This window comes from Xiphophorus couchianus, chromosome 5, assembly GCF_001444195.1.
Source record: "Xiphophorus couchianus chromosome 5, X_couchianus-1.0, whole genome shotgun sequence".
In the NCBI taxonomy this organism is placed as follows: Eukaryota; Metazoa; Chordata; class Actinopteri; order Cyprinodontiformes; family Poeciliidae; genus Xiphophorus; species Xiphophorus couchianus.
Genome location: NC_040232.1, coordinates 36753516 through 36778006, shown reverse-complemented (window position 1 = coordinate 36778006; position 24491 = coordinate 36753516). Strand labels below are relative to the sequence as shown.

At 40.2% G+C, this 24491-nt stretch overlaps 1 protein-coding gene and 1 long non-coding RNA gene across 2 annotated transcripts in view; one reads left to right on the top strand and one right to left on the bottom strand.

The window, feature by feature from the left end:
* The first annotated feature begins 309 nt into the window (after nt 1-309).
* Nucleotides 310-22917, top strand: LOC114145125 (uncharacterized). Its single transcript, XR_003595616.1, has 3 exons — nt 310-3361; nt 10373-10380; nt 22905-22917. It is a non-coding gene; the product is annotated as an uncharacterized LOC114145125 (long non-coding RNA).
* LOC114145124 (protein ELFN1-like) overlaps nt 5904-24491 on the bottom strand; it is a 118028-nt gene continuing 99440 nt past the window's right edge. Inside the window, exons 3-6 of the mRNA XM_028018526.1 lie at nt 13012-13596; nt 12775-12928; nt 11260-11426; nt 5904-10759 (exon numbers count right to left, since the gene is read on the bottom strand). Coding sequence (XP_027874327.1) covers nt 8704-10759; nt 11260-11426; nt 12775-12928; nt 13012-13280 — 2646 coding nt within the window. The 5' untranslated portion in view covers nt 13281-13596 and the 3' untranslated portion in view covers nt 5904-8703. The remainder of the gene's footprint in view (nt 10760-11259; nt 11427-12774; nt 12929-13011; nt 13597-24491) is intronic.

Genomic DNA, 24491 nt, shown 5'->3' with positions numbered 1-24491 from the left:
ACTTACTGCAAGCATCAAATTCCAAATGAGTGAATGTTTGCAAACTCTTAATGATCCATTTGAACATTAAATATCAGCTGTATTTCCATTGAACACATAATAGTGCAAAGTCACATTTTAAAGATAAATATGCCAATTTTGAAAAAAAAAAAAAGTTTTCTGAACTGGTTTTTTGAAAAGAAAAAATTATTTTATAGCCATATCAAGATTGATGTATGACACAAAACTGCAATAAAACCCTTTTTCTCACGAGTCACAACCAGATGTTGCCACTGGCACAAAGTCAAAGATAGTCATATAAGATTGTGGTGCAGCATGTTTTTTAATGACATATTGTGTTAACAAATTTGTACACGTGTGATTTTTAATACAATTTTTTATTTAAGTTAAACACCGCGATTGCAAAATTTTGTTTTTTCAACATTAGTGGAATATTAACAAAGTCCTGCGTACATTTATAATGGAAACGCAGCTACTGGGATCACTGATCATTAGCGGAAAACAGCTGTTGGGATGAAAACGTAACTTGTTTCCAAGGAACAAGAAGGAACTGGAGAACATCTGAGACACTGTGAAGAATCCTCAATCTGCCCTGCAGGAGCAAAATCTTTTATTTTTGAGGTTCTCTTTAAGAAGCTGACACAACATCCATGACAGCATTTTGTGTCTCTCTGTAAATATAAGTTTAAAAGGTCACAAAACATAAAAATGTTAAAATAGAGACATTTTTAAAATCTTTTTCTCCCTCTCGGCAGGATATTCAATTCTGCTCAAAAGGACTGCAAGCCGAGTGCTTCTCTGTCTGTGTCAGTTTGAGTCTAAGAGTGAGATCTAAGATGCCTCAAAGGAAGTAAAATGACGACGGATGATGTAACAATGAAGACACAGACTTAGCTGCTTTAGGTTAACATCAGATGGAAGATGGGAGGTAAGCAGAAACCTGTTCTCTCCACACATTCGCATCTCTAAGCCAGCACAGAGACAAAACACGGTGAGTCATTACCTTTGTGACTATGATGCATAAGGTTAGTCCAAGCATGCTAACTATAATGGTGAAGACAGGTTAGAGCTCACAAACGTGCGCCGACACTCTACAACACTCACACCGCTGCTGCTGCCTGTCACCATTATCATTTATACCATTAATGTAACAACAGAACCTCCAAGTAAATGTAAACATCGGCTGATGTCAGTGGTGTAGCAAACTTTTCAAAAGTGTGTTGGGGCGTGAACGAATAGTGGCTTTTGATGTGGCTGAATTATGAACTATCTTGACTGAACCTACCTTTGGAAAAATGCAGCAAAATATTTTTCACATCACAAAGTTGCTTAAAAAATGATTGAAATGTAATCTACAATGTAGAAGGCATATTTGAATGCTTAAGTGAATATTGCAGCTGACTGCAAAATTCAAGGGTTTATAGACTGTTTTTCTTAAAACCTAACTCTGTCATTTCTGCTGCTTTGTGCAATATTTGGAGTACCTGGTTGTGATTGTGTGTGTAAATATATATGTGCAATGTATACAATTAAATTAAATTAAAAGCAATCTACGCTAGAGTACGCCCTGTGATCTGGAAAAGGCAACCGTGTAAACATTTAAGTAGTGCGCAAAGAGAGTCCTGGATGTGGATCGTAGAAAAAAATTCTTTAGAAAAGGAGACGGGTTTAAGGAAGGCGATTTTATTTGTGCTCTTTTTCATTTTTCAACAAGAAAATAAAGCCTCCGAGATCCTGCGGTAGAGCATGTTCTCCCTCTTCAGGATTTCTCTCGCCTTCTCTCTCCTGAGTCGTTCTGGAGAAGAATATAACACAAGCTTCCACTGAGGTTCCCCACTGCCGTGTGTGTCACTCGTCAATAACGCGTCAGTCCACATCCGAGGAACTGTTGTTTCAAACAAACAGTTTACAGTTGTACATCGATGGTCAAAGGTTAGCAGCACTGATTGTGGTCGCTGTTGTCTGCTTGCTTGAACCTCCTCCTCCTTCTCATTGGCGTCTCGGTCTAAGCTCGGCTACTCTCTGTCCGACACGCGACAAATCCAAGCTGTTCATAAATACAATGAAAAAAAAATCTTCAAATGAAAACAGCAGTTTAGTATATTGCTACACTTATACAACCGATACGCAAAGAATGCTCAAGTAAGGCTAAAGATTCAAGCGACTAAAAAAGTCCAACCCGGATCGTATGTAGTTTTTTTAAATATATATTATTATTCTTTTATTTTACAAGCAATGTTAAAGTTAAAAACATGAACAGAAAATCAAATGTTTTAAGGCTGTTTGTTGTTATTCGGTTAAAACCAGAATTTGGGGCATGTAATACAGAAGCAACTGCAGCTCAACAGTTTTCTCATCAGTAAGACTCGGACTGAGAAACCATTTCATTGCTGCTCCTGTCTAAACACCAACAATAAAAAAAACACCTTTGAATCACATTACGTATTTGTGCAGTCCTATAAACGGGTGGTTTTATTAACCAATGAATGTAACCAGTGGTGGGCACACTTCCGCTAATGACGGAGCTAATTTTTGGTTTAGCATTTTTGCTAACTTTAAAAATCTTAAGTGCTCTTAGTGCATTTAGGACAGTACAAAACAATATCTAAGGCATTGTAGAACATGTAAATAGTAATTCCAAAATTGATCTACCTTTTGAGGGCACATATGTGAATATCTTTACATTTAAACTTCCTATTAAAAACTCTATATAGACATTATGTAGAATCCTTAACATTTCTTAAGATAAGAAAATCTGGAACTTAGGTTTTTGTTGCAGCTTTTTGGAGGTGTAGCTATATTTACTGTAAATAATAATAAACTTAACATGCATAAATGTTCTGTATCACTAAGTTAAATATTTTCCTTTTCAAATAGAACAGCCCCATTTGTTAAAGTCATTTTCTAATGTCTTTGATGAAGAAAGGTTTTCCACGTCCTTCCAGAATATTCAGGAATAATGATACTACTCCTGCTCTCCACGTGTGATGCAGCAAAATATGTTTATTCTGTACCCACAATGCATTGCTGTAGAACTACAACAGCCTGTAGTTTTACAGTAAACTGTTTAAAATCTACTGGTGTCCTGCATGCTTTGAAGACCTACCGTGTTCAATTATGCAAAATCAGCAACAGCGTTAGCAACACTCCACAACCAGAAAAGTGAGAAGAGTAAAATATCTGCTCCAAAGAATCACTTCCTGAAGCTCAAACCTTACAGGTAGGTGTGTAATTCAATATGGTTTAAGTTAGTGCTTTAGCTTTAGCTAAATACTGTGTTGGTTTAACAATTTACCGTTAGCAACTTAGCACTAAATATTGTGTTGGTTTAGCATTTTACCGTTAGCAGAACTACCGTACTGTTTATTCTCATCTGTTTTAGCTGGTGGTGCCCACCACTGGTTTTCACCAGGAATAATTACTTGAGCATTCTGGCCACATTACAGCAGAGAATATTTTTACACTGTTTCTGAAACAACAAAAATATGATTGTTCACTTGTTGTTCAAGGTTGGAGTCATTTTGTACCTCGAACCAGAAAGCATTGCAAAGATGGCCCACTGTGAATGTGTTTTCATTTTAATTTTTACTGTATTATTATCAGTCATGTGAATACTGGCTTATTTAATATAAAATCTGTTAAATGTGATTTAAGTTTTGACTCCATCCCTGGTTTAATGCCTTTTAAAACCTTTTATATTTGAGGGATATAGTTTGGAAATTTTGTTTCAAAGTGGATTCTGTGGAGTTTTACTCAGTAGTCACTATCTTATCTGCAGTTAATGTGCTGAGAGAACTTAATGGTAAATGAGTTGGTGCATCCACACCTTACATTATAACAGTTGTAATGGAAAGTAAAAAAACTGAATTCTAGAGTGACAAATCCCTGTCAGGGAGCCTGATGAATCTGGGTTTCCTGATTGTATTGTAGATTAAGGGACATCAGGGTTTGCTTTGGATCCTTAAAGTGTGAAAATCTCTTAATTCTCCAAGAAGCAAAGACATTTGGGTGACATTGACGCTTTCAACCATGTAAGAACACCTCTTCCAATTCCAACTGCACAGGTGTCAAACTCCAGTCCTCGAGGGCCGCTGTCTTGCAGTTTTTAGATGTGCCACAGGTACAAAACACTGGAATGAAATGGCTTAATGACCTCCTCCTTGTGCAGATCAGTTCTCCAGAACCTTAATGACCTAATTATTCTGTTCAGGTGGTGCAGCAGAGGCACATCTAAAAGTTGCAGGACACCGGCCCTTGAGGACTGGAGTTTGAGACCCCTGAACTCTAGTTCAGGGGCAAGATCAGATAATCCCAAAAAACCCCAGTATTAAGATTTTTTTTTTTTTACGTATTTGTTGAAGCTGTCACTATGTCATGAGCTTCTCTGCCTTCTCATAACAACCAATCAGAGCCAGGAGGCAGGTATTAGTGCTGTCAATCACAATATCCTGTGGCGACGCTCAATTTCATCCTCCCCTCCTTGCTCTATACTATACTGAGACTGTAATGCATGCTAAAGCTAGTTAGCATAGCCCCCCATTATGGTGGATAAATGGTTTTCCTGTGACTGTAAGTTGTTTCTCCGCCATTAGCACTTTTAGCAGCGTGCACACAAAGATGACTGACAGCGCTAAGACCCTCCTCCTGCCTCTGATTGGCTGTTTTTGGTGAGGTTCTTCAGACGACTGAAGATCATCACTCCCAATACGAACCGCCCTGTTTTAGTTGTGTTGCTCTGTGAGGTTAACAATGACAAGATAGAAAACAATAACCTTTTGAAGATTGTGAGCGCTGTTTGTTGCAAGGTAAGATTGTAGCTACTGACCACAACTCCATAGAAACCCACTTCCACACACTCTGAACTATATCGCCTAATCGTGCAGATAATTTAGATACAGTAAACATCACCTCTTCTAACCACATTTAGTCAAAGTTTAACGCTTTTACAACAAAAAAATATAAAAACAAAACCTTGCTCTAATAAAAACTCCTCCATGGATGACTTGTTGTGAACAATGGCAATAATTTCTTAGTAGTATCCAGTTCTGAACCGCTGTTTGCGATCTGAAGGACGTTCGTAAACGGAGCCGGTTAGATTTTTGCTTGTACGCTTTAATCCAGCGACAGAAGAGAAATAACATCTCAAAGAATACATTCTTCCGCTTGTTTCTATGAGCATGAGATGTGTGTGCTGATAATGTAGTAACTGTAAGGGCAGGACTGAGTCCTGGTTAGAAGAGCGTAAGAGTCAATTATCTACCACAGTACTTTGGTCATAAAAATGATTTTGAGGATAGCGGGGATTCAGCGAGCCAATGACGGTGGATCATTTTGTGCAAATCGTAGTTCACTTTAGCCATGTGTAGCAGAAGAGGTCTGTGTTTAGCAGTATTTGAGATGAGTTTTAAATACCTGTGATTTCTCAAGTTTGGCACTATGGCACCACAGTGGAACCAGAAGAGTCCAAAATAAAAAAAAATAAAAATAATAAAAAAACAAGGATAAAAACTCGGGATTTAAATGAAAAGTTTATAAAACACAGTGGAGCTACAGTGTGTCGGGAAAGAAGCGGAGAGTTTTGGGTCTTTCAATCACGGTCGTTTTCTGATTTTGAACAGTGCAGTTTGGCTTCCCCTATATGGGAATCTGAAGACATTCATTAGAGGATTAAAATTTTTGAGTTCGGGTTCAAAATCAAAAACGCACCAGTGCGGGTGAGCGGACGGGTAACTAAGTTTGGGACTCTGAAGTTTCTGAAAAGTCTGAAGGATTTCAAAGCCATGTTGTAGAAACAAAACAGTCACTTTTGTTGCAAATATAGAACTTTTCTCTTCTGTACAGCGTTCTCTTTTCATGATGACAAAGAGAAGTTCACCAACAGAAAAGGCTGGCTTGTGTTTTGCTTTTTTTTGTGTGTGTGTGTTGTTGTTTTTTTTCGGCTCAGAGGACAGAGCATATTCCTCTCGGTAGAAAAGGAGGACACAAGCGTCTCTTCTGTTGTGTTGGTTTCTGTTTTTAAGCACTTCTCGGCTGAGAGTTTCAAAACAGTCCAAAAACATGGTTACACAACATCGCCATGACGTATTCAAATAATAAAATATTGATGCTGAGGATCGTAGGGATAATATGAAGACTAGTAATGAGAATAAGAATAATGAATAATAACAACATATTATAATATATTATTTTACCCTCTTTTTTTAAAATTCCTCTATATAAAAACAGTGGTGAGAAGAAGTTAATACACAGTAGGGCTCTAGTACCCCATCGGCTGATTTGGCACATTATACTCACTCTCTCATGAGAGCTACCTACTCAGTCTCAGCACACATTTAAATATTACTGCTGATTGGTCACCCATCCAGAACCAGGTCATCTGATGTTTTAAATCTCCCAAACTCTGGTTGGAGTACAGCTGTGGTCACGTGTTTGCACACTCTTGTCGTCAGCGAAATAATTTGTGAGATTTAATTTTTAAGGGTGGAATGATGACACAACCTACAGCTGCCGTGGTTTTAAAGAACAGGAACTGTGTGGGCAAAATACTAACCTGTGAGGAGGTTAGTCCCACATTTCTGTATTAAAAATCTATTTTCTCTATTGGTGTGATAGAGCTGATGTGCTTGAACATTATTTTCAATCTTTTCTAGCAGTACTGTCATTTTGTCCAGGCCTGTTTCATTGTTTGCTGTTTTTTTTTAATGATTCTGTTGAACCAGATTTTAAAAGCAATGTCTTATTTTCATTGGTCAGATTTTAGTCATTTTTAAAATTAATTTCTTTTGTCAGCTTCAAGTGATTCCACTGACCATTTGGGGTTTTTCTGTCTTTAGCAGTGAGTTGCCAGCAATTTAGTCCAGGTGTGAAAATAGACTTTTCAGCAATATTTTAGTTTATGACTGTCCATTGAGTTCAATCTTTTGATAAGTAATGCTAGTTTCTAAACTGCTACAGATTTTATTACTTAAAGCAGCTGCCAGTTATTATTTGCCACCATTATCTGCCAAGGTCAGGGTGAAAGACCCCAACTGTCTGAGACGAGATGAAAACAGCTTCCATGTTCAGGAACAACCGCAAAACCACCAAAAAAACAAGCCTGACATAACCTGGAAGATTCTGAGTCAGTGTTTTGAGGTCCGTTCAGTTTAGACTGACTTGTATCTGTTTTCAGTGCAGAAAAACAGTGGTTTTCTAAAATAGGCTTAGTAATGCTTTCTAGAATACAAACTAATTTAGGCGTTATAGCAGAAAAAAATAGAATCCTATTTGTATGTAAGGCATCATATTTTAAAATATTTCATTCTACATTTTTCTCCTTATATAAAATGACTCGTTTCTCACTTTTGCCTCTGTTTACTGTTGTCAGCATGTTGCTCCTAAACAGTCCAAAGGATGATTTTTATGTACACTGTTGTGTACATAAAACACAATGTTTGTATGTTTTACCGTTTCTTATGAAAATATTAAGTTATTTCTGAGAAAAAAACCCCTGATACCTTAAACTTTTCACATATCCCATGGGAAATAAACAAGAGCAAAATGGAGAATGTGCTTCAAAGCTGCTTTTTTTCTGTAATAGTGAAAAGATTCTGAAATTTTTTATTTTCCTTTTAGCAAACGGTTTGGCCTTTCGCTTTGCCGTTTTAGTTGTATCGATTTTGTGTTTCTTATATTGTTATATTCGTTCTCAGTTTTACAACATGGATGAGCCGGCCTCTCTTGAAATTAGTTTCTCAGCAGCCTTTCAAAGACAAATTGCTTGTGCAGATGACAAAAAGATGAAGCTATGATGTCACGCTGACAGTAGGGATGTTTCGAAAAGTTAAGTAGGGCATTTCAAACATAAAAATACTGTAGCATCTGTTAGCCATGGCAAAGGCAGCGCTGTGCCACTGCTTTTTTTTTGTAGCTGTTCAGTAGTAATAACTGCTAGATTACACAAGGTATAATAAATGAGGAAGACATCCTCAAAATGTTTTAGCTTTTCCTCAGATTGACACTAAAATAGTTGAGAAACAGAGTGACCAGCTGCCTTTTAAATTTGACAATAAATGTCTGCTTACTTGTTGTATAATCATTCCACCCTGAAAAAGAAAAGACCAAATGAATAATTAGAAGCCTAGGGTTATTTTTTATGAGCGAATGAAAACCTCTGAATAACACTGTACATTCATTATGAATGGTTGCTTTTCTGGTTGTTTGGCTCAGCTTTAGGAGAGTAATAATTATGGCTCTGTGAAGTTTGAGTTTGTTGGAAGGATCCAAAGCATCACTGGGTTGTTCAAAATGGGTTTTCCTACCACATTTAGGGTTTTTCTACTCTTAATGTTGATTCTACATTTCTTCTTTCAAAACGTACAAATAGCTACATAAGTCTGAGCTATAATTTCCATTACATTACAAAAAAAGTGTCTCAGTCTCAATAATTTATTCATATTTTTGTTCACGATAATAGGTATATTAGCTTGGTCCTCATCCGTTTCAGGAGGAAAAGGCTTAGTTTGTGTAAAATGTGTGCATGTGTGTTTTGTGGCTCGGCGTGTGTAAACATGTGTGTGCAAAGTGATTTTTTTTGTAAATCCCATAAGCTGTTTGTGTATATTTACAAGTCTTTGATGAAAATATCCACATATTTGTATCAGTGTGTTGTGGATGCAGGGTGTTATACTGAGTTCAAGGTGTTTGGCAACTTCACATATGGGATCAAGCTTTCTGCTGGGCAGATACACCCTTCCAGTAGTCAAGAATGTCATGAAGATCTTCATCCTTGGCAAACTGAACCTTCCGTCTCAGTGCATGCCCAGCTGCCACATATCCTTCGTCCTCTAAGGATGCCTGCCGATGCCTTTTACGGTGCATTTTGAACCTCTCCCAAAGCCCTAGGGTCGGGGTGCACAGGAGCCCTTCCTCCTCCTCGTCTTCCTCAGGACTGGAGCAGTAGCTGAGGTTGTGGTATTGGGGTGAGAGCGGGTAATTTTGTGACAGCTGGGAGTAGGCTAACTCCCGCTGCTTTGCTTGCCTGCTGAGAGTGATGGGATCCAACACAGAAGGCTTGCGTCCTCCCGGGTGGCGGTGAAGCTCCTGAAAGACTTGCGGATGATGCTGAAGTTCCTGGAGATGCTGCTGCGATCCTGGGTAGGAGTGTCGATGTTCGTTGTACTGACGGATCCTCTGGGCCTCGGCCCGTAGGATAGCCGCAGCTGGGTTGACGGTGCGGATGGCGTCTCCTCCCCTTTCCCCGGGTGAAGCTCTTTCGATGTAGCGGGACTCTGACAAGTGGTACCCTCCCTCGGAGCGGAAGGAGCGAGGGCTCCGGGCGGAGCCAGGAGAGGAGGAGGTGCTTGGCCGTTTGGTTGTCGGAGGAGCTTCCATGCTGTGATGTCGTTGCAAAGATGGATGGTAACTCCTCAACCGTTCTTCTCTTCCTCCTCTTCCACCGTTGTAGACTGGTGAGAGGAACTCGCCTCCTCTCTCTCCTTGCTCGGACAGAAGTACCAGTTGTGGCTCCTCTGTCGAAACAGCTCCTCCACCCGCTGTGGGGGACTTTATTCCCTGCTGAAAGGATGTGGACTCGGATTTGAGAGCATCTATGCAGTTGTTAATGATTTGGTTAACTTTATCAACTTCTTTCGCAATGGTGGATATCTCAGCTACTGAGCCCTGAGGATTGGCTTGTGGCGACATCTCCCTTTCTCTCTCTCGCTCCCGTTCCTTTTCGATACCAGAGCCTCTGACCTCCATGTAGTTCAGCTTGGCAGACTTGTGTCCTGGAGTCTCTATCACCTCCTGAAGCTTGTACGGATCAATCTCGCCTCCCTGGGGAAGGTAGGGCATTCTGGACAGGCTTTCGCCCACAGCAAGCTTTTGTGAGACAGATCCTCCACTCCCTCCCTCTATGTCCCCTTCCCCGCCGTACTTCAGCTCTATCAACGTCCTCTGGATTCTGTTCATCTTTCTTTCCTTCTCCTCCATGATCCTCTTTTTCCTCAGGCAGTGCACGACGAGGCCGAGGAAGAGCAGCATGCCAAACAGACAGCCCAATATAGTCATGATGTAATGCGTGGCGGATGACTGATTGCGAATCCTCTCTGCACCGGCTCTTCGACCGGTAGAGAAGGTCAAACATGTGTGGTTGAACCTCAGGGAGTATCTTGTAGAAGCCACGCAGTAAGTGTAGTCCGTGTTAGGTGTCAAGTTCTTCAGCTCAATATCCTCGCTGTTTTTATTCAGAGTTTTGATTTCAGTAAAGAAGCTGTTATTGTACAGAATCAGTATGTACAATTTCTTAAACAGATAGGGAATCTGAACTGTTATCACTGCACTCGAATGTTCCACTTTTTTTATTGTCATGACAGGCTTGGAGTCTATTAAGTTAGGGCTGTTGCTTATCACTTCGTCAGGAGCCGTCCCCGAGGCACAATCATCCAGTCCGCAGGGCGAGGCGATGTCTGGCAGCTGGGTGGTGGAGTCAAAGATGTAGAAGGGTGTCACGCTGCTGCCATCGTCTGTGCACACCAGATTAAGCACATGCAGGGCATTGCGCTGGGCTGGCATGTGAGGGTTCTGGCTCAGCAGGTTGTATCCGGAGAATCCTTGAGGGGAGTCACACACCATCCGCTCGCTGGTTCTGTTGGGGAACACGGCAAGCCAGCGCAGGAAACCCAGAAGCTCACATGAGCAGTTGAAGGGGTTGGTGTAGAGTTCACAGGTCGTCAGCTTGGAGAGTCCAGAGAACAAACTGCCATCCAGAACCTGGATCCTGGAGTTGGACACAGAGAAAGATAGAGACTTACAGATACACTCATGCACTCGAACATCTCTCCCCAAAGTCTTCTCTCATCTTGTTCTGATGACCATTTGCTATTTAATGAATCAAATCGGTCTCTGGTCTCATCTTTTGACCTTTATCTATCGTTATGCCGCTATTAGAAAGTTGGCGCTCATTTGAGGAGGAGGCAGCAAAGCACAGGCCCCTTGCTGTTCAGGTAAGAACAGAGATTATTAAGCATTGTGTTTATCCATGGTCCTGTGTTGTAAAATAGAACTTGATATTTACATTTTGTCTGTGTCGCTATCAGGTGAAAGATATAGTTTCAATCCAAACTCATGAAACTATATGAATTCTTAAAATAAAAATAATAGTAGCCATAAAGCTTCTCTTCCCAGTGCCTCTCCGCTCTTCAATGTACTTTGTTGTGCAGCCACACCATTCTTTCTTTTCACCAGTTTGTTATACACATACAAAGCTGCACACAGTACCTGTTCATGGAGAGATCTATATTCTCCAAATTGGGACACTCCCAGAAGGTATTGGTTGTAACAGTCTCGATGAGATTAGCTTGCAAGTAGAGATACTGCAGTTTGCCCAGGCCCCGCAGCATCCCCTCTGTCAGGTTTCTCAATTTGTTAAAGCCCATCTGGAGAACCTGGGGAGACAAAGACAAGTGGGATTATCCTAATCTCTGAAGAGCCCGACAGTGCCAAGCATTGCTCACTACAAGCTGCAAACATACAGAACTAACAGCTGACGGTTCAGAACAGCTACTTTTTCACATGGTGATCTAAGCCTCTATGCTGCGAATGAATTTTTACCCAGATCTGTCTTGTTTTAGCTCCTGGCACCGCTCCAGCAGCTCGGGTGTATTGCATGGAGACTCATTATTGAAAAGCATAAATGAGTGGATGTTTTCAACATCATATCGGTTTCCATTCGCATATGTTAGCGGGAGGAGAGTTTTTATCCTTCATTTGGATAAAAGTAAAGCATCACACAGAAAACGTCATTGATTACTCTGAGAATCAATGACAGTCTAATTCATTTATGTTCTAGAATTAGAGTTGATTAAACACCTTTAGTATTTGTCTAGGTTTGTGATTGAACTTATCTAAAAATGAAAAGTTAGAATTTTTACAACAGCGTTGCATTGTCACCTTGTTATTCAGGAACAGACATTAAAGCTGCAGTATTTTATAAAAAATTGTATTTACATATGTGTTAAAACTGTCACTATGTCGTCACAGTATCGAATGAGAGATAATCTGTGAAAAAATTGAGCTCCCTTGACTCCTCTCTATGTCGTCTAAAGAAAAGTGCCGTTCCAATCAGAGCCAGGAGGAGGGGCTTAGCAGTGTGAATCATCCTCATGTTCATGATGCTCAGTGTGCTAATGGCAGAGAAACAATTTACGGTTTCAGAAAAACTGTTTATCCGTCGTCATTGCGCATTCATGGCAAATTTTGTTGTGGGAAAGTTTAAAGTTTCTCCAATATAGCAGAGAGCAACGGAGGAAGGTGTGAGCAGCGCATACACAGACATGATTGGCGGAACCCAATGCTGACCCTCCCCCTGGCTCTGATTGGTTGTTTCAGACTGAGAGGTTTATTTCTGCAAATTGAGCTTTGACAGATTGTCTGTCTTGTACTCTGCAGGACAAGTAACCCAAACCACGACTTTGCTAGGAAAAATGTTTAAAAGCCAAAGACATATTTTTATTTTGTAAAATAATTATATTGTGCATTTATGTTTGCGTTATTGCATCTGATATTTGTTTAGTGTAATTAATGTGAGGTTTAACATGTGTTGGTGTGTATCAGTGAACATCTCATGTTCTCAGATACACTTGATCCAATCTCACTGAGTTTGAGCTATTTTACAGAAAAGGGCAGTTTTGGGTCTCTAGATGTTAGAGCATGCATTCTCTAGATAAAAGACAAATACTTTTGTTGTGCGTGGGCCTACAGACGTGTGTCCCTTTATCTACTATCACGGCTCACCTGCAGGTTAAACTGCGCCGAGAACGCTCCGTCTTCCACATAGCTGATATCGTTCTTGGTGAGGTTCAGGTAGGTGAGGTTTCCGAAGCGACTGAGCGAGGAATAATGCACCGACCGTATCTTGTTCTCATTCAGCCTCAGATCCACGATCGTGCTGCGGATGTAGTAGATATTTAACCAAAACAAAAAGTTTAAAAAGCAATTAGAAAGAAGCTTTTAAGCGCTTTTTTTTTTTACCTGTTTATGTGGGAGGGGATGGCCTCATAAGGCGGCTGGTTCATACTGCAGATGGCCAGCCACACAAAGCCTTTCTCCCCTTCGATAAGCCAACAGTCTGCCGTTACAGCCGGCAGTCGGAGCAGCGACAGCAGAGCGAGCCAGCAGACAAAGGAGCCGGTTGTGGATAAGATTCCTGCCTTGCTATGTCTCAGCTGTCCTGTTCTCTGGGCCGTTTGGGACGTCATTACAATGTCCGACGGAGGAATCCGACCAGAGATCCCTGCCATTTAACATTTATTCATGTAGCCTCCAGTCATTAGAAAGCTTTGGCCAAATTTTGTTTTCCTCTCGGATTATTAAATGACTGATTAGAGTAAAAATTAATGAATCACTAGGATATGGCCCTTTACTGGCAGTAAGTAAACAGCATCTATCGCCTACATAAAGTCCACATGTATTATTTTCGGTGGAAATTGGCAAGCTGAGTTTGTCCTGCTGCTAGACCGGTTTTCACGTCTCCTGAGGCCATCTCTTATTCGACCGGTTCCTCTTCTCATTCTTCCTCGGCGCTCGTCGGTCTTCCCTCGGCACGAGAACTCGTCTCTGGTGAGAAAAACAAACGGAGACGAGGGTGTTAGTCGAGGGCCTTTCATTAAGCAGACGCGTTTGTCCGCGAGACGCGGCGATCTCAACCCTGTTACCGACATGATGAGGCGGGGAGGAAACTTATTCCCTCCCCGTCTAAATTGATATATGCAGCCGTACACGGACAGCGTTGAGTTCTTACACTCAGAAGACATCGCAAGTACAAATCACACCTGCTTGTTTTTTTCTTTTTAACAGATTCTGTTCTGCTGTTCCTCCATTAGCCTCGGGGCTTTGGTGGGCTGCCGCTAACAATAGTCCAGCTATAGATACTCTTTCTAATTAATTTATGTGGGCCAAATAAAACACTCTCTGTGAGAGAAAAAAAAAAAGAAAAGGAAAGCTGATGCATGATGGATTGAGAGGCTCCCAGCAGGCCTCTCTTGGTGAGAATGGGTGTGGAGGGGAAAGAGATGAATGCAGCAAGCATGAGAGAAGGAAGCTAGCAAGAAAGAAAAGAAGCAGCATTCCTGTTTGACAAAAGCTAATTCTGGAAAGAAACTAGGATAAAGTATTTTTTGAGTGCTTGAGAAATCTGTTTGGGGAAAAAAAGAGGCAGAGATCAAACAGGAAGTGACATCAAATAGATTAAGGAAATCCTTGATTGTTTCAACAACACAAAAGCCCAATGTTTATACCAATATGCTGATGGCTTATTTGAAGTTTTGAAGTTTAAGTCTTGAAGTTCCTCTTGCATTTGTAACATTTTCAGTTTTACTTTCCTCGCGCCGTCACCAGGCTTAGTGCAGCAACTGCTGCCAGATTCACGCACACAGCGGGCGAACTCACAGTGGCACAAGAAACGGCCTGCCTTCCTGCAGACCGAGGGTTGAAGCTTAGGTAAACAAAGCGTTGAGAACACAAATCACCGGGGTGCAGGAAGGCTGCAGAGCTGGAAGGGACACGAGGGATGCAGAGACGGCTGATTCCTGCCTGCAGGAGCAGAGGAGGGAGCTGGAGTGCAGGCCAGCTGGGGGAAATGTGCACCTGCCCTCCTTTTGTAACGTATACAGATAACAGCTAACATGATACACACAGAAAGAAATGTTAGGAGGCTGTCAGCCTTTTTTCCATTTCGCATCATTCATTGGGTTCCCCGCCACGCTCCCACTAACAGCCATCCCATCCGGAGAACGGCCCTGTGGCACATGCCAGCATTTAAAATCGTGACCAGCTTGCTTCACACTCGTCATCGTACTTTCAAAAATTTATGAGGTACAAGCCGTCTTAGGATGAGAAACTTAATGTGACCTTCCCGTTGCTTTACAGAAAGAAGGATTGCTGCGATTAAAGTGACGTACCTTATGCTAATGCAGAGGAACCCTTTGAAATTCACACCAGCTCCAAATACATTCTGCACTATTGAGGACAGGAGAGCATCAGGGGCCACAACAGGGTTATAATAGCTTTGGGTTTTTTTTTTATTATAGTTTAGTTGTATCTTTCATTGTGACTTTTTGTTTAATTCAGTTAGTTCTTATTGTATTTGCTAGTTTTTATTAGTTATTAGTTAAATATTGCTTAGTTTCAGTTTAGTTTTTATTAGTTATAGTAGTAGTTTTAGTTTTCTAATACATCACATTTTGGTGCAGAACTCAGAAAGGTCAGCGTATTGTATTGTGATTATGTATACATAGATTGGGTAATGAATACTCAACAAATGACACAATTTTGAAAACAATTTATTCAATTATTGTTGAAGAACCAACTGACTGGTGATTTCTCCCAACTTTTGCTGTTGCCATTTTGCAGACTAACGTGCAAGAGCCACCAGGAGGAGAATAGAGTGACGCAATTCGTCGACAGATGGCATACACTGCTTGTGTGGGGCTAAAAAAACAACATATCAGTTTAAAAGGCTAATAAATTCATAAACACGAAAATAAGATATATCTATGATAGTGAACAAATATCAGGAGTTGAGCTTGCTTAGCCTGGGACTTTGATTTCTGGGCTAAAAATGGTCAAAGAATTTTGTGATAATTTATTTGTAAAAGCAACAAGGGCCATAGAGTGAGCCAACAAAACAAGAACGAACAAAAAAAAAAAAATCATGTTTTCATGTTTCATTGTGCTGTGATAAATCCTAACAGGCGTGTGTGTGTGTGTTTTTACACACACACACATTGCCCCTTCTCTTTCTTGCGTATGACTGATGAGGAGCATTTGTAGATGCGTTTCCTCCAGGGCAGGTTGTGAGTGAGGCAGAAATATGAGCACATTAATAACAGACACACTCATATATGTACACACACACAGACAGCCATGCAAACACAGGCAAAAGAGAAACATCCTGCAGCTCTTCATTTCAGAGTGTAGTGGCACATCACACACTTAAACAGGTTCTCTCATTACTATTCAGAACCAACGTGCGAAGCAGCAGCAGACTAGCTAAAAGTCATCAAGAAAAAAAACGATGGCATATTTGAGGAGAGAAGGCAGATGCACTTACAGAACAGCAAGACTCTACACATACTGTTATTAACTAATTTACACTTTGAAGAAACCAAAAACAACCAATCAGAGCCAGGAGGCTGTCAGTAAACCTCGTGAAGGCGCTGCCCATTCTTCAGACTGGAGAATGGATGAACATTGTGAAGACACACTGAAGGTGAACTATTAGGAACAGAAGGAGCTTCTTAAAGAGACAGAATCCTAATTTCAAGTCATCAAACTGGGAAGTCAAATTTCCTTTATGTTTGGCATACACAACATATGGATTTTATCAACATAGTTGAATGGGCCACAATGGGCCTGAAATCCATATCACACTGGTCCTTTCAGGGTGCATTCACACCAGCCCTGTTCAGTCCGCTTAAGCTGAACTCTAGTTCATTTGTCTAGAAGCTCCAGTTCATTTGGGGAGGTATGAATGCATAATCAAACTCTGATGTGGCCCAAAAAGTGAACTCTAGTCCTCCGGTTCGGTTCTACTGAATGGTTGGAATGCATATGTGAACGGCATGTGGACCAGAGACCGCTATAAAAGCATGAAGTGGACTTCATCCAGAGGATTCTGCATCAATAGATCTAATGGAAATGGCTTGTGATATTTTACCAAAGATAAAAGAAAAATCCTACAACCACTTAAATCTGACGCTACTCCATTTTTGTTTACATTTTGTGAAGAAGGAAGTTGAGCTCAGTGTCATTTTCTGAGGTATTTGTGTTGTTTCCTTCAGTAGTTCTTGGTGCAGCGCCACCATAGGCGAGGGTGGGGAACAGGCTTTTCAGTTAATTTGGATCATTTGAAGACAGCTCAGTGTAAAACACATCGGCTGAAAATGTAGCAAATGTTCAGTTTCTGGTCCCTGAACTGAGTCTACCAGAGTATCTGATGTGGAAACACAATAAACATCCCAACTTTTTGTGAATAGTTCATATCAGGCACAACATTCTGACCATCTGTTATACATTTTTATTCAACATTTGCATAAACGGCGTTGTTGTGAAACTGGTATTTTTAAGGTACTTTATACTATTGTGAGACTCACATACTAAACCATGCCTACGATATAGCAGTTCTTGACAATATATAAAGTAATGTACTTTTTTTTTTTAAATGTGAATGACTAGAGAATATTAAAATACAGCATTACTGAACAGGCATAATAATCCAAGTTCTCTCTGTAAGATTCAGCATTTTCACGCCTTTCTTTCTTTTATCAGATTGTTCACCTAAAACTTCACTACAATCACTTTCTTCTTCTCGGGTATGAAAAAAAAAAGCCTCGACGTTTATATGCCAGAAATCAAAAATCACCCGGCACTTTTAAGTGATCGGTGACAGAGTGTTTGTGACGAGAAGAGACGCCATAAACACCTACAAACACTAAAGGAAACGACAGGAACAAAGAGACGGTGTGCTGTGACAGGAGAAACCATCTTAATGTTCATCTTTTCAGACTGATTCATCCGTGGCTTCAAGTGTTGTTTCGCTGTCTCAAACTGTAAGCAAAGAGTCAACAAAGCCATGCAGCTGACTATATGACTATACAAGCTTAACCTTTCAGCCAGGGCATATTTTATTCAAGAAGCAGTCAGGCTTCTTCCATCACACAACTCACTTTTCTAAGCTGCTTGAAACACCCTGTTTGAAGTCCAGGCTTTTACTCCGTCACCATAAAATGCATTTGCATAATGTTCTTAGTGGCCAGGTTTGACACATCTCAAACAAAGTTCTGCCTTATTTTCCCCCATTAAACAGCAACTCAACCTGAGCCAGGTGGGCACTCCACAGATGAGCTGAGATTAATTGAACCAGCGATGACATCAGTTTGATCGGTTTTGGCAAAAAACACACGATCTGTTTTATCAGAAACAATAGCATAAATGCAGACCTGTGAAATCCATTCCACTCTCCAAATTTGTTTAATTTTTCCAAATATTCCACTTTTTCTATTTTTACTTTTCCCACTCAGGTCTTCTGGCTCTGTCTGCTCTGCACCACAAATCTAGAACAAACTTCTAGTAAATTGCAAAACAGCTGAAACACGGAGTTCCTTTAAATCAAGGCAAATCCCCCCCACCCGTATAGAGTGGCTTTTGACCCATAATAAATGGGACATTGATCTTCATATTTGATGTGTATTGATGATTTTGATGATGGCACTTGACCTGTTGTAATGTCTGTCACTAGTTTTCACAACCGTTGACTATATGATGTGCTTATGATGGGTTTTATTTGTTGTTTTGTTTTTTACAATGTAAAGCATTTTGAACTGTCATGTTGGTGAAATGTGCTATACAAATAAACTTGATTGATTGATTTTCAATTCCAACCATATTTATCGATTTACCCAAAATGGAAATATGGAGTGGATGGAAACAGCTCAACCAATCAATGGCCAGAGATCCGTATTTAACGTTATTCAAGTTTCACAAGTATAGCAAAGTGGTGTAGTTCAGCAGAACATTGGACAATACGAAGTATTTAAAAGTATGTCACTATCATTAAAAAACAAAGAAATTCAGTCGTCTTTTTAGGGTAGTTTTTAAATCCTGCCATTCCCTTATTAGGAAGTTCATTTTGATGTTTGTTCTTTTCATAATAGAATACACAAATCCTTGTCCACTTTGCTGTTGTTACACCTAAGTTTTCCCATTGTGGGATAATAAATTATTCTTTTTTTCCTATTTTATTTAAGTCAGATGTGTTGATAAACCATGGTGAGGATCAGGACTGAGAACAGTAGGTTCAAATCAACGCAAATGTATGTGTTTAGAATGGTCCAGTCAAAGTCTAGATTTAAATACAATTGAGACCTTGTCAAAACTTGACACATAAATTGTTTTTAGCTGATCTGAATGGGCTTGAATAACCTTGTTAGTACAGACTTACCCCCAAATGTTGGAGTCATAATTGCACTAAAAGGCGATTCTACAAACCAAAAATTACATATTCTCTTTCTGCTTCACAATTAGGCACTAATTGCCTGTCATGAAATCACCATCAGAGCACATTGAAGTTTGTGACTGTGACGTGACAAAATGTGAGAAAATTCACGGAGAATGAAAATGGAAGTGTGGAGCAGACGATCCCTGCACCTCGTCTCAATGCCACCCATCTCTCTCTCCATCCATCACAGACTGATTGACTCCTGCAGAAATGAGCCTTCAACATCACACTGCATCACAAATCCCGAAGGGAAACAACAGTGTACATCTTTCCCTTCCCTCCAACACCCCCGGCTGTTTAACAGCTGGGGGGAGACGGGGGACGGTGAGAGGGAGTTGATGGTAGTAATAAAAAAAGGCGGTGCAGTGTGAGGTTTAAGATGACATCCTGGTTTGCCCTATAAGAGATATGAACACAGAGCATGGCTGACATTTCTACAGTAAAAATAGAGAGCGGTCTTCTCTCTGCTCCGTTTTGTAAACGGCCACAACAGGGCAGAAAATGCCATTCTTCAAGCTCCTCTGCTTTTCCTCATCTTGGAATATCATCTGTCTCTGTGGGGTTTTTCCCCCCTGTCTTGGCGTAGAGGTTAGGCCAGAACAAAAAGCAGATCTGATAGGATCTCCTCAGTTTATGGCTTGAAAAAATGTAAATAATAATTACACCATCACCTGACATAACATTCCTCCAAAAGCTGCTACACATTCAAACATGCATACAGATATTCACACACACACACACACGCGGGTATGATAGGTGTGTGTGTGTGTGTGCAAGCATTAGGCCAAACAGGGTTTTAGCACACATAATGGGATTTCACACTTTGAAATACACACACGGACACACACTAATGTTGAGGATAAACATGTCTGAAAGCTATGTGTGATCCAAATGTACACCCCTAAACACGCCCACACACCCACACACACATATGTTTTTCTATCTTCACAGGGACTTTGCTTAGCCATGCATTCATTTTCCATTCATTTCTACTGCCTAACCCTGACACTTACCTTAACCCCAACCATCCCCAACCCTGAACCTGACCCTGAACCTGACCTAAACTCATGTTACACCTGACCAAAAAACAGCATTTCCTCTTATGAGATCTGGGCTTTGGGCCTCACAATGTAGCATTTGTTGGAAAAATGGGCCTTATAAGGTGAGAAATGCTAAAACACACATACACCCACACACACACACCTACTGTCCCTGATGTAAAAGGATTTGTCAGGCTCCCACACTGTACACATGCAAAGCTAATGGATCTCCACTGAGAAACACCATCCGTTTAAAAAAAAAAAAAGGGAAAAAAAGGTGTAGCTCCTGGCCGAGAGGAGACACAGAAACACACACACACACCTGTTGAGGTAGAAAAACTGCTATCCACAAAAGGAGCAGGTCAAGCCTTCCTCTTTATGGACAGTTTCTGTCCTGACAGGACGTTTGAGCACACACTTCAGCCTCAAATTCTCATTTTGTTTTAAAGCTGCTGCTTCCGAACCAGAGAGTTTATATCTACTTCCAGGCATTTTTTGACCCATGGTCTGTAGCATGATTTACATTTTCTTCACCAGATGCATTTAACTGCATCCTGAAAGTGCAAAAATGCTGCAGAGCTGCCCAGATTCAGAAAGGCAAATATCCCCACAATGGCTGCCGGTGTTCAAGATTAGCTACGTTTCCATTGGCCATATAATCGCGCAATTTGACATTTTAAAAATAATTTTGCTTAATGGAAACGTGGCAGTTTCGAAATTGGTTTATTTCGTGAAACAGGCAATGGAATCACTTTTTTCTCGTCACACGAGTCACATGATCAACAACCGGATGTTGCCACTGGCAGAAACTACGAAGTGAACAAACTTTCATACGTGTAACTTTCATTTGGTTTCCTATTTAATGGAAATGGCAATTGCAAAGTTGTTTTTCCTTTATATTATTGGAATATCGACAAAGTTTTGATCATATGCAACTTGTGATGCAGCCTCAGTTGCCTGCCATTGGTGTTGTTTTGATTCTATGTGCAGAGGTGATTTTTATTACGTGTGGCATGTCGAACAACGTGAATAGTTCTTGCTCAGAAGCCCATTCAAAGCAAAAATATTTACTCCTCAGGAATGTTACCTCTCCTTTGTCGGCTTACTGTTGGAATGAGTCACATTTTTCAGTAGACGGATTTCTGTTACAGAAGGAGCTATGAGTTTGAACCGGCGCTTTATCTTCATGACTTTGATGAACTTGGTTAAATTTCTGTTTGTCATTGTTCTGTTTAGAAAGTACAGCAACAGAAGTAGCAGAGAATCTGCTGTTTAGTGTAAAAATGTGCTTCAGATGGTTTTGACGCTGACTTTTTGAGGGCGGGTGATTCACCCCAAAACAGGATGATAGTTTAGAGTTTTTCATTGAAGTTTGATATATTTCTTTGTGACTTTTTTCTTGTCTAATTTAGTTAGTTTTAATTAGTTTTTAAGAGAGTGCACAGTAGTTTTTATTAGTTAAATATTGCTTTGTTTTAATTATAGTAGTAGGTTTTGTTTTCTTATAATTAATTTTTAGGTGCAGAATTCAAAAAGGTCAACGTATCATATTGTGACTATGTAAACATCGATTGTTTACATCGATGCAGAAGGTTCCAGTTTCAAAAAGTGTCGAACAAAATCAAAATCTGACTTTGTTTTCTCCCAACTTTTGCTGCCGCCATTTTGCTGACTCGTTAAGAGCCGCTCCTCTTGGTGCGTAGGAGCCATCAGGAGCAAATTACCTCAACTGTCAAAGTAATTTGCCGACAGTTGACGTAAGCTGCTTGTGTGGTGAAAATTATTTCAAGGACATTATATCTATAATTTAAGAATGTTTTAGTTATGGTTACAAACGCACAGTTCCAGATAGTTATAGTTTTCCCCCATTAATTACCGTTTTTATTTATTTCAGTGATCAAAAATGTGTTTTCAATTTCAGTTTCTGTTGTTGTTAGTTTTAGTCCAGAAAATCAAGAAGATCTTTACGACTAACGATTAGCCCATGGCCTCAGTGTGGCGTCTCTGCATGAAGTCTGCAGAGGAGCATGGTATGTGTGAAGATTTATTTTTCATAGACTAGGGGAGTGCTTCTAGTGACCAGTAATGTTAAACTGTTAGCAATTAAAATGGAATAACGCACAATATTTCTTTCCAGGCGAGTGTGAAATTTGTAAATCAAGCTTCAAGGCTGTGTGGAGCCAACCGACTCCCACGCAGGCCTCTGCACAGATCGCTCCTGGCAACGCCACCAGAATAACGAGCAGCCGATAAGAAGGGCAAACCTTCCAGAGGAGAGGAAGACTGAAGCAATCCAGAAGACGAATCCCTGACTGAATCGGTGAGGATGAATACAAGGGAAATTTTTTTAAATGTGTGGGCGAGTTTTTTTTCGGAGGCTCTCTGTGGAATGATAGCAGACAGAATGGATCGGTGGAGAAACTCTGCAAACACGCAAGAATGCAGACGACCCAGACATCAGTGCCACAGACATTCCCCAGTCACATCCTGACATGGTGGAACATCATGTTCTGATTCATTCAGTTTCCTCTGAATGAGGAAAGGTTTAGTTGAACATTGTGGTTTGGATGATTGTTTAGGATGTTGACTTTGAGCAATAATTTATTTAGTATGCACTGCAAAAACTAAAACTCTTACTCAGGAGTTTTGGTCTAGATTCTAGCGCAAATATCGTACTTCACTTGAAATAAGACAAAACTAACTTAGACATAAGTTTTTAATAAGAATAGGGAGCTTGTTTTAAGTTAATAATTCCTTAAAATTGGGGAAGACGTACTTGTTTGGCAGATAATTTGTCTTATAACAAGACATTTTTGCATTTTTGGGAGAAATACAGTGTTGAGTGATTATTTTGTGAATTTTATTAATTTATTTTATTAACGTGATTTAATTGTTTGAGTAATCTGAATTCCAATCAAGCCAATTAATTTAATTAGGAATTTGTTTAATCTTTTTTATGTGTAACCAGATATTGATAGTAACTTAAAAAATAAAAGAACATTTTGGGGAATAGTTTTATTATAACAAACCTTTTTATTTTTACTTGAGGTTCCTTAAGTAACTTGGCCATGGCCTTCCTATGCAATTCCACTCATTTTTTATTACTCCTCACTGCTCAGTCTTGGCTTTCTCCCATTGACAAGGATTCCTCCGGTAGAGTTTCAACTGGACCAGACTTAATGGAGGAGCATTGTCGCGATGAGCTGCTGAAGGAGGAGATTCACAAAGAGCAGGAGCTTCTTAAAGAACAGAAATCCAATCTCAAGGTATTAAATTGTGTTAACATTTAAGAAAAGGGATTTGTTTTCAACCTGAAAGAAAGAAGGTAAAAGTCCAAATTGTGTTTCTGGTCATTTTAACACCAGAATGTTGTGATTCTATAATTTTGGTCATTTCATAACTGAGTTTTTTGGGTGCAAGTTGGACATCTTGAACTAGACACTTTGCATCACCAATGTGTCAATTCATAGCTGAGAAAAACTGTCTATAACCTATTCACAGTTTGCTGCAAAGAATTGAGATCATGTGACTCAAACTAATAATATCCACCAGCAGGAAATGCTGCTAAATGCGCTAATGGTAGAGAAACAACTTTATCTGACATCATCGGTGGCCATGCTAACTAACCTGAGCATTGACAGCATGCTATGCTAGCTGCATCGTAGCAGAAAGTGCTAAGACCCGCCTCCTGGCTCTGATTGGTTGATTCTAGTTAGCACTGCGAGAAGGCAGAAAAGCTTAATTTTTTTTAAGATTGTCTCATAATGTCACGACATAGTAACAATTTCAACAAATATGTAAAACATTTTTTTTTAGAAAAGTTACATACTCCAGCTCTTATGTGACCCACATTACCTAATTGTGTTTCTTTCCACATAATTTCATAATCATGCCAAATTAAGAAAAGATCATATCAAAGCAGCAGCTCTGATGCAGGAATCCGTTCTTGAAACATTCAGTAAAATGCACAACTTCTCCACCAACCAAGGGCATCAGAGCAAAAAACTAAATAAATCGAGGGATTTCTTAGTAATAGAAAGTGGAGCTTATGTACTCTGCTAGCTAGACCGTGTCATGGGTCTGTCTAAAAACTTTTCGCGAGAGTTTGACTGCAGAACTTTACCCGACAAATTACAGAAGCTAAGTACCATAACTCAGAGGAAAACGCCTCTCTCATCTCTCTCATCTCTGTCTCTCTGTCTCTCTCCGGCTCTGTGGCGCGCTCTCAGAGACAAACGCTCAGGCTCTCACACAATGCACGCGGCTCGCAGCAGCTCAGGAAGCATCACTCAGACACCACAAGCTGTTCGTTTCCTTCCTGTCTGGATGCTTGCAGCCAACTGTAAAATATGACCAAAGCACCATCAGGATGACAAGCAACAGATAAAAAAGAAGGACCTCACAATTCATAGACA